Source organism: Ostrea edulis, chromosome 5 (assembly GCF_947568905.1).
Source record: "Ostrea edulis chromosome 5, xbOstEdul1.1, whole genome shotgun sequence".
In the NCBI taxonomy this organism is placed as follows: domain Eukaryota; kingdom Metazoa; phylum Mollusca; class Bivalvia; order Ostreida; family Ostreidae; genus Ostrea; species Ostrea edulis.
Genome location: NC_079168.1, coordinates 57,334,194 through 57,348,703, shown reverse-complemented (window position 1 = coordinate 57,348,703; position 14,510 = coordinate 57,334,194). Strand labels below are relative to the sequence as shown.

General features: G+C 34.9%; 1 protein-coding gene across 3 annotated transcripts in view; it reads left to right on the top strand.

The window, feature by feature from the left end:
- Positions 1-14,510, top strand: part of LOC125649160 (CST complex subunit CTC1-like) — a 73,584-nt gene that overhangs the window by 37,846 nt on the left and 21,228 nt on the right. For all 3 annotated transcript variants that reach the window (XM_048876427.2, XM_048876426.2, XM_056164916.1), the window contains exons 12-17: positions 951-1,012; positions 4,488-4,587; positions 7,071-7,151; positions 8,034-8,155; positions 13,730-13,847; positions 14,091-14,264. In XM_048876427.2, the coding sequence (XP_048732384.1) occupies positions 951-1,012; positions 4,488-4,587; positions 7,071-7,151; positions 8,034-8,155; positions 13,730-13,847; positions 14,091-14,264 (657 nt within the window). The remainder of the gene's footprint in view (positions 1-950; positions 1,013-4,487; positions 4,588-7,070; positions 7,152-8,033; positions 8,156-13,729; positions 13,848-14,090; positions 14,265-14,510) is intronic.

Below are 14,510 nucleotides of genomic sequence, written 5' to 3'. Positions count from 1 at the left end.
CCAGCAGGGTATCAATATGCAACCATTCTCAGTTTATTCAGATTATGGCCCCCAGGGGTAAAGTGGGGCCACAATAGAGGAATGAATTTATGCTTGGCAATGATAAGAAATTTTACATCAAATCAAATCTCAAGACCAGCATTGTCATGATTTGTCATCACTGTAATACAAACATGCTCAGGTGCCCACAGGTTCAGTTTCTTTCAAATGATGACCTGGTGGTAGGATGGGGCGTCAGTAGAGGATCAAAATTTTTCATTGAAATTTTGTTTGATATTTGATGGTAATATGCAAGCATTCCCATGTAGTGCAGATTCATATTTCCTTAGGTTTGGCTTGAATAGGGGATCAAAGGTTTACATAAAAATGTACATGTATATAGGAAATTTGAAAAAAAAAATATTTTCACTATAAGCATGGCCATACTAAATCATATCAATATGCAAATATCTAAAGTGACTCAGTTGAGCATTAAGGCCCATGGGCCTTTTGTTCTGAAATAACGGAGTTGTTTCAGTTTTCTCAATTTGAAAAATTGGAACAAGACATGAAAGAAATAGAGATAGAGCATTCTCAGTTTTAAGAACTTGTGCTCAATCCCTTTGTAAATTCAGTTACAATAAAATATTTTCAAACCAAAGAAATAGTAATTGTGCACTATGTGAAAATAGTAGTGTATCGAGTATACTGGAAGAATGCAAGAGGAAACATGAAATTGTTATATTATTGTACGTGTACTATAGATCTGAACTGGTAATGGATGAATGAAGAATGCAAGAGGAAACATGAAATTGTTATATTATTGTACTTGTACTATAGATCTGAACTGGTAATGGATGTTGGTTGGGTCTTGATGCTGCTGCTTTTGGTATTTGTTCACTTTCTTCTGTTGGGGGAAAGGGTGTGAATTAATTAACAATTAAATACTTAAAGTGTATTTTACAATGCAGGGGGAAATAACCAACACAGATCTGGAAAACTTTGGAATATATCAGCTGGACAAAACTGTCTGGTGAGTAACAAAGATCATTATGAGGTAATGATACAACGTTATGAAGTATTACATGAGAAAAAAAAAACAAAAACACAGCTTACTTGTCTGTGCAGGATATAAAATATACAATATGTACAATAATAATGACAAGTTATATACGACCGACAAGTTTGTTTACATAGCTATTGACTTCTGACTTATGTATTGACAATCAAATAAAACAGATTTATAATGTGTGGTAATGTTTCTAAATTATATAAAGTTCTGCATTTTATGGAGCGTTTAATGTAGGTTTGTATCCTAGAATAAACGTTTCTTTAGTTTCACGCTTCGTTTCCGTAGTATCTCTCAGGAATTTGTAAAAGGGAAAAATGGTAAAGTTCGGACTGAGATTTTTGGCACAGTTTTGAATGTGTTTACTGACTTGGGTACATTAGTATTTTGGTTCCCTTATTTGTTGACCTATTGCAGTTGGTTGTCGTCCATTGTTGTGCATCATCCGTCATGCATTAACAATTGAACATTTTTAACTTTTTCTTGATAACTACCATTCCAATTCTTATCAAATTTGGTATGAAGCATCTTTGGGATAAGGGGGACATAAATGTGTAAATTTCAGGACTCCTGCACCCCTGGAGCCTTAGGGGTGGGGCAAAAAAAAAAGCCAAAAAATTGACCAATTTTCAAAAATCTACTTCTATACAACTGCACATAATTATGTAAGAAATACTAAATGCATAGTGATGTAGAGCAGAAAGACCCACCAAAATTGTAAATTTCATGATCCCTAGGGTAGGGGTTTTGACCCCAGGATGGGTCCAAACTCAGTATATAGTGTTTATTTGTAAAACCTTTTAATAACATCTTCTTTAGTGCTATTGATACTAATTTGAAACTAAATGGATATTTAGAAAGAGTAGATAGTCCTGTACCAAAATTGTAAAGTTCATGATCCTAGGAGGTAAGTGTTTGCTTTCAGGGTGGTGCCAAAATTATAATGATGAGTTGAAGGACTGATATGGTATAAAATCTAAATGCATATTTAGGAATATTAAACATGATGGTGAATTTCACAACCCAGGCTTTGACTCATATCTTTTAATGTTAATACACCTATTATATTATGTAAAGCCTTTCATCAGTGTATGGACTTTTGAGGGTTTTGAAGTTTTAAGAATACATCTTGTTTTATACTGTTGCGGAATCTTAGAATTTAGCTTAGATATTCAGAACAGGAATTTTTTCTAGATTTCATAACCCTTGGGAGTAGTTATAGTACTTTTAACTAGTACTCTGGTGACTGATAAGGCCTGTGAGCCTCTTGTTTTTCTGTTTATCAAATGGACTTTAGGAAATATCGGCATCTATATCAATGCCTGGATGGTTGAGCGGTCTAGCGCACTGGTCACACGCTGCTTGGAGATTTGGTTCCACAGGTACAGTCCCTGAAACCTTCTTCTTTCCCACTTGAACGGTGAACGAACGCAGAGCGAACGGTGAACCCAATTTGGTGAACGGTGAGCAAACGCAGAGCGCAAAGTGAATGAACGCTGAGCGCACGCTGAAAGCACGCTGAACGCAAAATGATCTATTTACTCGGAATGTTTCGGATTTTTCCCTGGGATTTTACTTATTTCATAATCAAGTAATAAAATACATGTACATGTATATTTCATCAATTAATAAAAAATTAAATAAACCGGAATCGTGATACAGCATATTTTACAGTTCTGGATATATTCAATGTAATATATTTTTGTACAAGTACCAAGTATACATGTATATATTTCATGAAATTATTGCAAATTGTACATTAATACACGCAACATTCATACACAAACAAAAGCAAATTTCGTATGTACATTGTGTATACTGTTACATGTACAGATACATTTAATGCATGGGTATAATATATATACAATGCATGTGAAATGGAAAACACTATAGTCTACATGTGTAGTGACATCTAGAATTTACAGGTGTTCATGTATGGCTTCAAACTTTGGGATACCTGTAATTAACAAACACCCCCAAAAGGAGTCAAGATAGATGCAGCAAGCAAACAATATGGATGGTATACCCTGTGTCAACACCCCAACACTCCTTACAGTATTAAATATTCCTACTTACATTTTGTGGCATTCATTTGTCGCAGCTACATCAACCCGAGGAAATAATCAGTACAAAACTTTCTATTTTTATTATTGATGTGACCATAGATTGCTGTTAGATCATGCAATATTTGTATATATTTGATGTAGATAAAACTGTTTATTATACTGAACTACCCGTAGAATGTTTAAAGGCTAATGCAGAAACGTACCAGATAAAAAATAACATCTTTGCATTAGGACAAATGTTACAAAAGTTTCAAATTTTGCAAGAGTAGTAAATATCAGTTTATTGACAACGTCTTTCATAAATATAGGAGTAAAAATAGCCATATCAGTTTGACATTCTGACACGTACATACGGTACAATGTGTTGGGTTAAATTCATAACGACAAGCTCTTATATTCGTCTATAATTTAGAATTGTTTTTAACAAAAGCTCAAATGAACCTTTCAGCATTCACAGTGGATAATCCTGACATTTTGTACTTCAAAATTAAATTTCTGATATAGTAAGAAAGTATCCTTCCACTCTTATGCACACGTTCAATTTTCATTTTCGCCTTGCTATCAAGATTGGTCCTTTCACTTTGGTGTTCCGAATGACAATGAAAAGACTCAACGATGAACGAACGGTGAGCGCACGCTGAACGCTTTGTGAACGGTGAGCGCACGCTGAACGCTTTGTGAATGGTGAGCGCACGCTGAACGCTTTGTGAACGGTGAACGAACGGTGAGCGCACGCTGAACACTTTGTGAACGGTGAACGAATGGTGAGCGCACACTGAACGCAAAACTGTGAACGGAGAGCGCACGGTGAATGAACGGAAAAATGGTAAAGTAGAACGTTTCAGGGACTGTAGTGAGTTCAACCCAGGGTAGGAGCGGAAGTGTATCAACATATAATGGAGAATTTCTCTGTGCTTTATATCAAAACTATCTCTTCACTTCGGGCAGTTATGTTTATTTAAGAGTTCATTGCAACCTTTGTGCTTTATAGAATATTTCAAATGCAGAGTGTATCTTGTATGATCCTCTTAAATTTACGTCAAATGACTGTAGCCCATTAACATTCTCAGTGACCGTGTAATGTTTGACAGCGTGGTGAGAATTCTATTGTTATCAAAAGCAAGTTTTTTTTACTTGCCTAAATGGTTGAGTGGTCTAGCGCAATAGTCACTTGTTGCTAGGAGATTTGTTCCACAGGGCATGAGTTCAACCCCGGGTAGGGGCGGAAGTGAGTATCCTTATAATAGTGAATTTGTTTTTCAAAATGTACCTTTACTTTAAAGGATCTTTTTGTTGGATTGCTGATATATCAACAGAATTCATGTAATGTTGGTGTTGTAGCATTTTTATAAAGTTTGAAAGAATTTTATCAGGTTGGTTCTGAGCTGTGTGCCATACGTGCATTACCCCAGAGATCTCAATCTTGGCACCCACATCGCAGTGTACAACAGTCACATGGCAGTCTCTAAACAGGTATTAGTGTACAACAGCCACATGACAGTCTATAAACAGGTATTAGTGTACAACGCCACATGGCAGTCTCTAAACAGGTATTAGTGTACAACAGCCACATGGCAGTCTCTCTAAACAGGATTAGTGTACAACATCCACATGACAGTCTCTAAACAGGTATTAGTGTACAACAACCACATGACAGTCTCTATAAACAGGTATTAGTGTACAACAGCCACGTGACAGTCTCTCAACAGGTATTAGTGTACAGCCACATGACAGTCTCTCTAAACAGGTATTAGTGTACAACATCCACATGGCAGTCTCTAAACAGGTATTAGTGTACAACAGCCACATGACAGTCTCTCTAAACAGGTATTAGTGTACAGCCACATGGCAGTCTCTATAAACAGGTATTAGTGTACAACATCCACATGGCAGTCTCTAAACAGGTATTAGTGTACAACAGCCACATGACAGTCTCTCTAAACAGGTATTAGTGTACAGCCACATGGCAGTCTCTATAAACAGGTATTAGTGTACAACATCCACATGGCAGTCTCTAAACAGGTATTAGTGTACAACAGCCACATGACAGTCTCTCTAAACAGGTATTAGTGTACAGCCACATGGCAGTCTCTATAAACAGGTATTAGTGTACAACATCCACATGGCAGTCTCTAAACAGGTATTAGTGTACAACAGCCACATGACAGTCTCTTTAAACAGGTATTAGTGTACAACAGCCACATGACAGTCTCTATAAACAGGTATTAGTGTACAACAGCCACATGACAGTCTCTAAACAGGTATTAGTGTACAACAGCCACATGACAGTCTCTATAAACAGGTATTAGTGTACAACAGCCACATGACAGTCTCTAAACAGGTATTAGTGTACATCCACATGGCAGTCTCTAAACAGGTATTAGTGTACAACATCCACATGGCAGTCTATAAATAGGTATTAGTGTACAACATCCACTTGACAGTCTCTAAACAGGTATTAGTGTACATCCACATGGCAGTCTCTAAACAGGTATTAGTGTACAACAGCCACATGGCAGTCTCTCTAAACAGGTATTAGTGTACAACAGCCACATGACAGTCTCTCTAAACAGGTATTAGTGTACAACAGCCACATGGCAGTCTCTCTAAACAGGTATTAGTGTACAACAGCCACATGGCAGTCTCTAAACAGGTATTAGTGTACAACAGCCACATGACAGTCTCTAAACAGGTATTAGTGTACAACATCCACATAGCAGTCTCTAAATAGGCTTTTAGAGGCAACCTGGTCTAGTACAAAAAAAGTATACTCTTTCTGACCTTTTTCTAAAAAGTACAATTTTATATGGTATAAAAGTATCATTAAGGTATATACTTTGGTGTACTATTTTTTGGTATGAGTAATGTTTACAATGATTAACTAAGGCATTTGTAATGGTCAGTAAAAATTTCGATGTCAGTTGTCGAGGTACATGGGAGATACAGAACTCACAATTCTTTCTTAATTAAACAATTAAGGCTCATGCCATGTTTTTGTGTACATATAGGCTAAATATACTAGTAAAAGTTTGTTTAAAGCAGATTTTTCAATTAACAAGTGAATTCTGAACACAATTAGGTAGTTTCTAGTGTTTAGCACATCTCATTTTGTTTTAAACATGCTATTTTCTATTAAGCAATACATATGTAAGCAAAAAACATAGCACGAGCCTTGTTTACATAACAAAGAATTGTGAGTGCTGTATCTCACTTGTAACTCTAAAACTGATTTTCAAATTTTGGTTGACCATTAGAAATACTTTAATAGTTAAGCATTGTAAACAACAAAAATGGCAAAATAAAATTTTCAGCTTGTCCACGCCCATTTAAGGTTGGTCAGTGGGAATAGAATTAAGGAGGAATAACACCAGAGAAATCTGATTTGGGTGGAAAATGGAGGGTATATGTACAATGATAAGTTTCAAACTTACCTTTTTATAGTTAAAAAATGTAATTTCAGTGGAAAGTAATCTGAAAAATAAATAAAACCCCTGCTTGACTTAAAAGCAAGCATTACTTATCAGTGATCGACAAATAAACCCATTAAGCTACCAGCTAGGCAGTTACGTTTGAAACAAGTATACTTGTACATGTATTGCTGATGTATATATTTTCATTTAAGTTTCAAAAAGGAAGTCGGCCATTATGATGTATTTTTCCTCCTTAGAAATAATATAAAAATTAAAAAAAATATTTATAAAATTTTTATTGAGAATTAAACATTGCTGCTCATTTATTACCCTAATGTGATATCAACCATCATATGCATAAAGAAACCTTGATTTATTTTTTTTTTTTACTATTTTAAAAGTAAAAAGAAATGGGTCGGTAGATCCATAAATCAAGAAATTTGAAAATCTGTTAACGATACAAATTTGTTTGATGATGTTGCACTTTTTGGGTGTATAATGCCCATCTGGTCTCAATATTTAATCCAGTGTTTACTGTGATTGCAGGTTCCCAAGATCTGTTTCATCAGCTGTACTTCTAGTTGTGTCAGGGTAACACGGTTCTCTGATCTCTCCACACAAACAAAGGTAGGACAGGAGATAATCAGGTAATGCGGTTCTCTCATCTCTCCACACAAACAAAGGTAGGACAGGAGATAATTAGGTAAGACGGTTCTCTCATCTCTCCACACAAACAAAGGTAGGACAGGAGATAATTAGGTAAGACGGTTCTCTCATCTCTCCACACAAACAAAGGTAGGACAGGAGATAATTAGGTAAGACGGTTCTCTCATCTCTCCACACAAACAAAGGTAGGACAGGAGATAATCAGGTAATGCGGTTCTCTGATCTCTCCACACAAACAAAGGTAGGACAGGAGATAACCAGGTAACACGGTTCTCTGATCTCTCCACACAAACAAAGGTAGGACAGGACATAATCAGGTAATGCGGTTCTCTGATCTCTCCACACAAACAAAGGTAGGACAGGAGATAATCAGGTAACACAGTTCTCTCATCTCTCCACACAAACAAAGGTAGGACAGTCTGGAGACAATCGTGAGGTACACAAAATATTCTTTGCATTGATTATGTAGAGGGTGTTGTTAAATACAGTTAAACTTAAGTATCCCAAATTCAACAAATCCAGCAGTATTTACTATAATAAAAATCATTTTAAAATAATTCACTATGTTGAACATGAAAATCCTGAATACCCTGTTTATCTTGAAGTATAATTTTGGTCCAAATTTCCTATATACATATGTGTGTGTGTATTATCTTAAAGTCATATGCATTTACCACTTCATGAACATAACTGTTAGTGCCGTCGCGGTTAACAGATGTTGCAGGACTGATAATTGTGAAGCTTTTTACCCTATAGTCATTAAATTTCATAGGCAAGTTGAACATGACTATTAGATGATAATATATGAATCAAATGTTTTTGATTTTTTGGTTTCCTTTCTAGAGCATAAAGTTGTCTGTCTTTGTCAGACAGAAGCTGTTGAGATATGCAGTCAGTAAGGGTATGGCTGTCCAGTTTGCCAGATTTCTGATTTCACTTTACACCAAATTCAACAACAGTCTATGGTAAATATATGATTACTTTTTGAATCAGTGCATTCATACATGTACAGTGAAACCTCGGTATCTCGAACTTAATGGGACTGAGAAAAAACTTCGAGATATCCAAGGATTCAAGATATTGAGGGTAAAATACTTAAAGAATAAGTGGTTCTGAATCACTTCGACATATCCATGGTATTTGAGATATTGAAGTTCGAGATACTGAAGTTCAACTGTATATGGATATGCCTATCAACAAATTTATCACCTTGGGAAGTATTAAGGATAGGCAGGGCAGTGGTATGGAATTATTTCTCATTGAATTTTCCACATATTTGGTAAAATTGTAGCCTTGAAAGAGTTCCTCTCCTCAAATCAGTAAAAAAAACTTACTAACATTACCTTATAGTCTCACCTGTTCAACTTTCTCTGAAATTAATTTCTGTCTAAAATTCACACTGACTATAGCGAATGGATACTTTTTTCAATATTTTTTAAATTATCTTTTTAGATTTTGTGGCCCAAAGTTTACCAATTTTCAAAAATCTCTAGAACCATATATGTGTAAGAAAAACTAAATGCATAGTGATGTAGAGCAGAAAGGCCTCTACCAAAATTGTAAATTTCATGATCCACAGGGTAGGGATTCTGACTCCAGGGCGGGGCCAAACTTAGTACATAGTGTATATATGTAAAACACTTTAATGACATCTTCTTTAGTGCTATTGATGCTAAATTGAAACTAAATGCATTTTTAGAAAGAGCAAGTAGTCCTTTACCAAAATTGTGAATTCCATGATTCTAAGGGGTAAGGATTTGGTTTCAGTTATTAAATGTGTGAACAATAGAAATTTTTAGCTTCTTCTTGATAACTACCATTCCAATTCTTTTCAAATTCGTTATGAGGCATCTTTGGAACAAGGGGGACATAAATTGTAGATTTCAGGACTCCTGCACCCTTGGGGCCTTAGGCAGGGCAAAAATTGACCAATTTAAAAAATCTTCCTCTCTACAACTGCACATGTGTATAAAAAAAACTATATGCATTGCGAAGTAGAGCAAGAAGGTCTCTACCTAAATTATAAATTTCAAGATCCCCGGGGTAGGATTTCTGATCCCAAGATGGGGCCAAACTTAGTATATAGTGTTTATGTGTAAAACATTTAGGTAATATCTTTTTTAGTGCTATTGATAATAAATTGAAACTAAATAGATATTTAGGAGTAGGTAGTCCTGTATCAAAATTGTAAATTTCATGAATCTAGGGGGTAAGGGTTTGGTTTCAGGGTGGTGTCAAAATTATTTTTAGTGTAATTGCTTTCACAATCTCTATTTTTGACGGTTCCTCAATGTTTATTACTAAGTCATCTTCTGCTTTTTGGATTTCTGCTAATACAGTGGGTTCTGGTCTATTAAGAACCTCTTCAAAATGTTCTTTCCACCTCTCATATTGCTGTCTTTCTGATGTTATCAGTGCTCCTTGTTTGTCTCTTACTGGCATGTTTGCGTTTCTTCTCTTCCCACATAGTTTTTTGATTATCTGGTAAAGATCTCCCATTCTCTGCTCGGAGGCAGCTTTCTCAGCTTCCTTTGCCATTCCTTCTATAAAGTTTTGTCTGTCCTTTTTTGTCGCTTTTTTAACTTCTTTATTGCTGTTGCTATATTGTTCTTAATTTACACGGAAGAACAAAATCCTCAGACATGCGCACCATACTTAAGAAATACTACTGGAGATGGATTGGGTATGTCTTAAGAAAACCCATCAATGACATCACTAGGGTCTCATTTCCATGGACTCCAGAAGGGAAAAGAAAGCAAGGCCGTCCGAAAACCACCTGGAGGAGGACCGTTGAAGTATGGTGCGCATGTCTGAGAATTTTGTTCTTGCATGTAAACAGGGTAAAGTGAAAATATGTTTAGAAATATACAAGTAAAATAAAATACAAATGAAAAATCCCTTGTGTTTTAATTATCTTTTAAATAATACTCATAGTTTACGTCTCCATGATTCATATACCCCACCCACCCCATGCCCCGGTTAATTTTCAGTCTTACAAAACGTAAATTTAATTCACAAACCACTAGGCCTTTTAAAATTATAATATATAATGCTATAAATTTCATAATATGCATATGGTGTTTGTGCACATAAATCTAAAATGCTGGATATGTAATATCCAAGGGAAACCGTTAGGTCGAGGAAGCACGGGTTATGAATGCGCATCATTTTGAGCAAAAAGTTTTGATAATTTTAATCATATCTTTCCTAAGTACACTATACATAGATTGAAAACACTTTATTTTGCTACAAATATTCCCATCGTCCACTTTGAGATCATCAGCTAAGAGGGAATCGAGGGAGTCTACACTGTAACATGGATGTTAAGAGAAATCAACAAGTGTGAATTTTGAAAACAGCGCTTGCTATTAATATGTTTTTCACAAATAGTTCAGTTATTTCTTATAATTTAGAAAATAAAGAAAGTGGTGTTGTCTTTGATAATCGCTTTGTTTGAAAAGAAAAGAAAACGTTGCAGGTAATACAACGTCACAATGCACAGTTTACATCGGCTTTGTTATATTTCCCGCGCTCTTAACTTACCCTTACAGAGCATGAATATACAAGTCATTTCAAACAGAAAGTAATAAAAACATCTCATATACAAGTCATTTCAAACAGAAAGTAACAAAAACATCTCCAAGGCAACAGTACTATCATTTTATGTGAAATTAATTCATTAGTAAACATCAAAACATACTTATAGTTTTAACATGAGTTAAAATAAATACATGTAAGATACATATTTATCGTATTATCACCTACAGCATTTATGTAAGGAGGGGGTAACTATAGTGCTCATAGCGCCATAGTAAACCTGAAAACCAATATTGATACTTTCAGGAAAAATTCCTACTGATATATGTTAAAACATATGTAAAAATAAAAAGAATTCATTGGTCATTTATTTTTCAATGGGTGAAAATATGTCTGTTTTGGTGAATAATTGCCTTCTAAAAATTGCACAATTGCTTATAAGGAGCCATGCTATTACTTCATATGAAAATAAATGGACATCTTAATACAAATTGTATATTAATTAAGGCTTTAACTTCAATTTGATATAAAATTTGTATCACTTTCTCTTTTCGTATCATTTTTAAACACCATCTGAAACACCTGCACCATTTATTACAGAAAGTCGACAACCGTAGCGTCACAATTTCCGTGAAAACCATGCATGATACTTTCATAATGAGTTACACATACTGTCAACTACAAAATATTTTTAAAAATTTAAAAAATGCATTGATTCATTAATTTTCAATGACCCTTGCAATCACTACCTTAATATGTCAAGGGAATATGAAATATTCAAACTGACCTCAGTGTTGAATTATGGCAACATTTAACTTTGTGCTCTTAAGTGCCTTTTATCATTATATATACTTAAATGGTACCTTCAATAGTGATCAATATAGAAGAATTTCAATAAACTGTACAGTTAAAATTTATTCTGATTATATCAAACTTCATGAAATTCTAGAAAAATAACAAAATTCCAAAAATGGTGCTTCATCGATGTTCTAATTTGCTTGCATGGGTTTGAGAGCCTTATTGTGACATCATAATGTACTTAACACTATAATGTCACAGCCTACTGCGTTGTATTTCCCGCGTTTTTAACATACATAAATTTACAGAGCATGAATATACAAGTCATTTCAAACAAAGTAATAAATACATCTAAGCAACAGTACTATCATTCTATGTGGAATAAATTCAATAATAAACATCAAAACAGTTATATAGTTTTAATGCGAGTTAAAACAGATACATGAAAGGCAAAGATAACGAACAGTGATCAATCTCATAACTCCTATAAGCAATACAAAACAAAGAGTTGGACAAACACAGACCCCAGGATATACCAGAGGTGGGATCAGGTGCCTAGGAGGAGTAAACATCCCCTGTCGACATGTAAAATGTATACTTATCTATATTATCATCTTCACAAGTCAAGAGTTATAGATTTGTTACCTCGCACTAACCCCTGACATCAGTGACTTTCAAAAAAATTGGCTCGTTCTGATTGTTTCCACAAAAGAGTGGGAACTAGGGCTGGGTATTGTCTGGAAATTTCGTATTACGATATTTTAAACTGTATTACGATATTTTAAACTGTATTACAATATTTTCACTAAGAATTAAAATGATCTTATCTTATTAAGTAAGGAAACACATTACCCCAATTAACTATGTACCTCAATAATCACTTGACTCTACAATAATCGAGTGTTTTGGTGGTGTGATATGAGGTTATAATTTTGAAATAATTGATATGATTGAGGAATGAATAGAATCTTAGCTGCATGCAAATCCACCTTAATTATCAGGAGTCTATTCGCACTTTACAATTATTATGTAATTTTATAATTGCATGATGATTTGAAAATATCTCCTAAATTTTTATTGTGCTTATGAACAATAAGTAGATCAGAAGTCTCCCTGGAGGATGTGATAGTATTTTATTTTGTTTTATATTTTGAATTCCAGGGTTGTATTTGGTGACAAACACAAGGAGTTTACCATGTTTTTGGGGTTTTTTTTATTTTTATTTATTTTATTATTTTTTTTACTTTCTTTGTACATCCCTCATCACTCCTTTTTCTCATTTGGCGTATGTATGGTTTCACCTTTAACAAATCCCATAAAAAGGAAGGATTATCTGCACTTTTGCGTTTTAAATACTGGAATGTGTTGGTCGGTTTGATGTACGTTCAAAAATGCAGGATGCGAGTTGCCTGAAATCGCTTTCCTTTATACACCGTAATGTCTAAGTAAGTAAATTATAATATTTATTTAAATTCAGCAATATACAATTTAAGCAGTTGGTAAGCAGAATAAACTATAGTGAATAAATTACAGATTTCTTTTTCTTCTCTGAAATATAGCAAAGCCATCATCACGATAACGCACGTGCCATTGGTACGTTATGTGATTTTATTTTAGGAATTCCAAGCTTGTAACTTAATTCCGAGCCCGAGCATTTCGTCAGTATATCAGTACTGAAAAAACGTATCGCAAAACTATATTTTTGTCAACGAACCGCAATACACCGGAATATCGATATTATTGCGTAGCCATAGTGGGAACCAATGAGAATGTGGTTCTATTTATAACAACGTGAAGCGAGAGATTCAAATAAAAACACGTGTATTGATACCTACAGTTGTGGCTATTTCAATCATTTAAGCAATATTTTCTTAAGCAAAACTTTGCAGTGTAATGAATGGTAACACTATGGAGGTGTAGTAGGAGTCTGTAGGGTGTGTGATAATAGAACATTCATGTTCATGCAGGAAAAGGAGCATGCACCCTATCTAAGGATTTCCAGAAATTGGAGCAAATGATTGGTTATGCGCACAAGATAAAGTAGTGACATGTAGCTTATAGAACACAGCTGATTTCACAGGGAATTTCATCATTTCAGTTTATTTTAGAATTCCCGGAATCTTAAAATGGTAAAACGTCGAAGCATCCACAATTAGAGAAGACAGATGAACATACATTTTTGTGTCTCTGTATACAATTTGCAGTTCTCAGTTTGATTGGATGTTGGGCAGATTTGTGAGCAGTGGTATGGAGCTCCCCAAGAGAAACTACATGGAGGAGTTCTTATCCAGCCCACACAGCTGTTTCCTGCATAAAACAAAGGTGACTAACATTTGTAAGAGTTTCCTCCCTTTAATCATGACTCCTCCATTGCCATATCATACAGGTCACAGACTGGGTTTAATATACCCCAGTACATAATGTTAGAACAAAATATTTAATTTGCTGTGCATGTACTTTCATAAATAATGGTGATTTCCTTGTTTTCCAAGAAAGATATCTGCAGTGACTTTATTTTTTAAAGAACATCAGATATTTAAATGCACACTTTCTGAATTACTACAGCTAGAAGACGTCTTCCTACCAGGGGTGATTTTATGTTCTGACATCACATTTGCCTCCGAGGTAATCTACAGGCTGGGATATAATCTTGTCCAAAGTCTGAAAAACACGGAGAGACTAAACACAGAGCTGTACTGGATGTATCACACTGAGAGTAACACACAGGATGTCTCCAAGGTGATGTATCATACAGTAAACACAGGATGTCTCCAAGGTGATGTATCGTACAGTAAACACAGGATGTCTCCAAGGTGATGTATCATACAGTAAACACAGGATGTCTCCAAGGTGATGTATCGTACAGTAAACACAGGATGTCTCCAAGGTGATGTATCTTACAATAAACACAGGATGTCTCCAAGGTGATGTATCATACAGTAAACACAGGATGTCTCAAAGGTGATGTATCATACAACAACACAG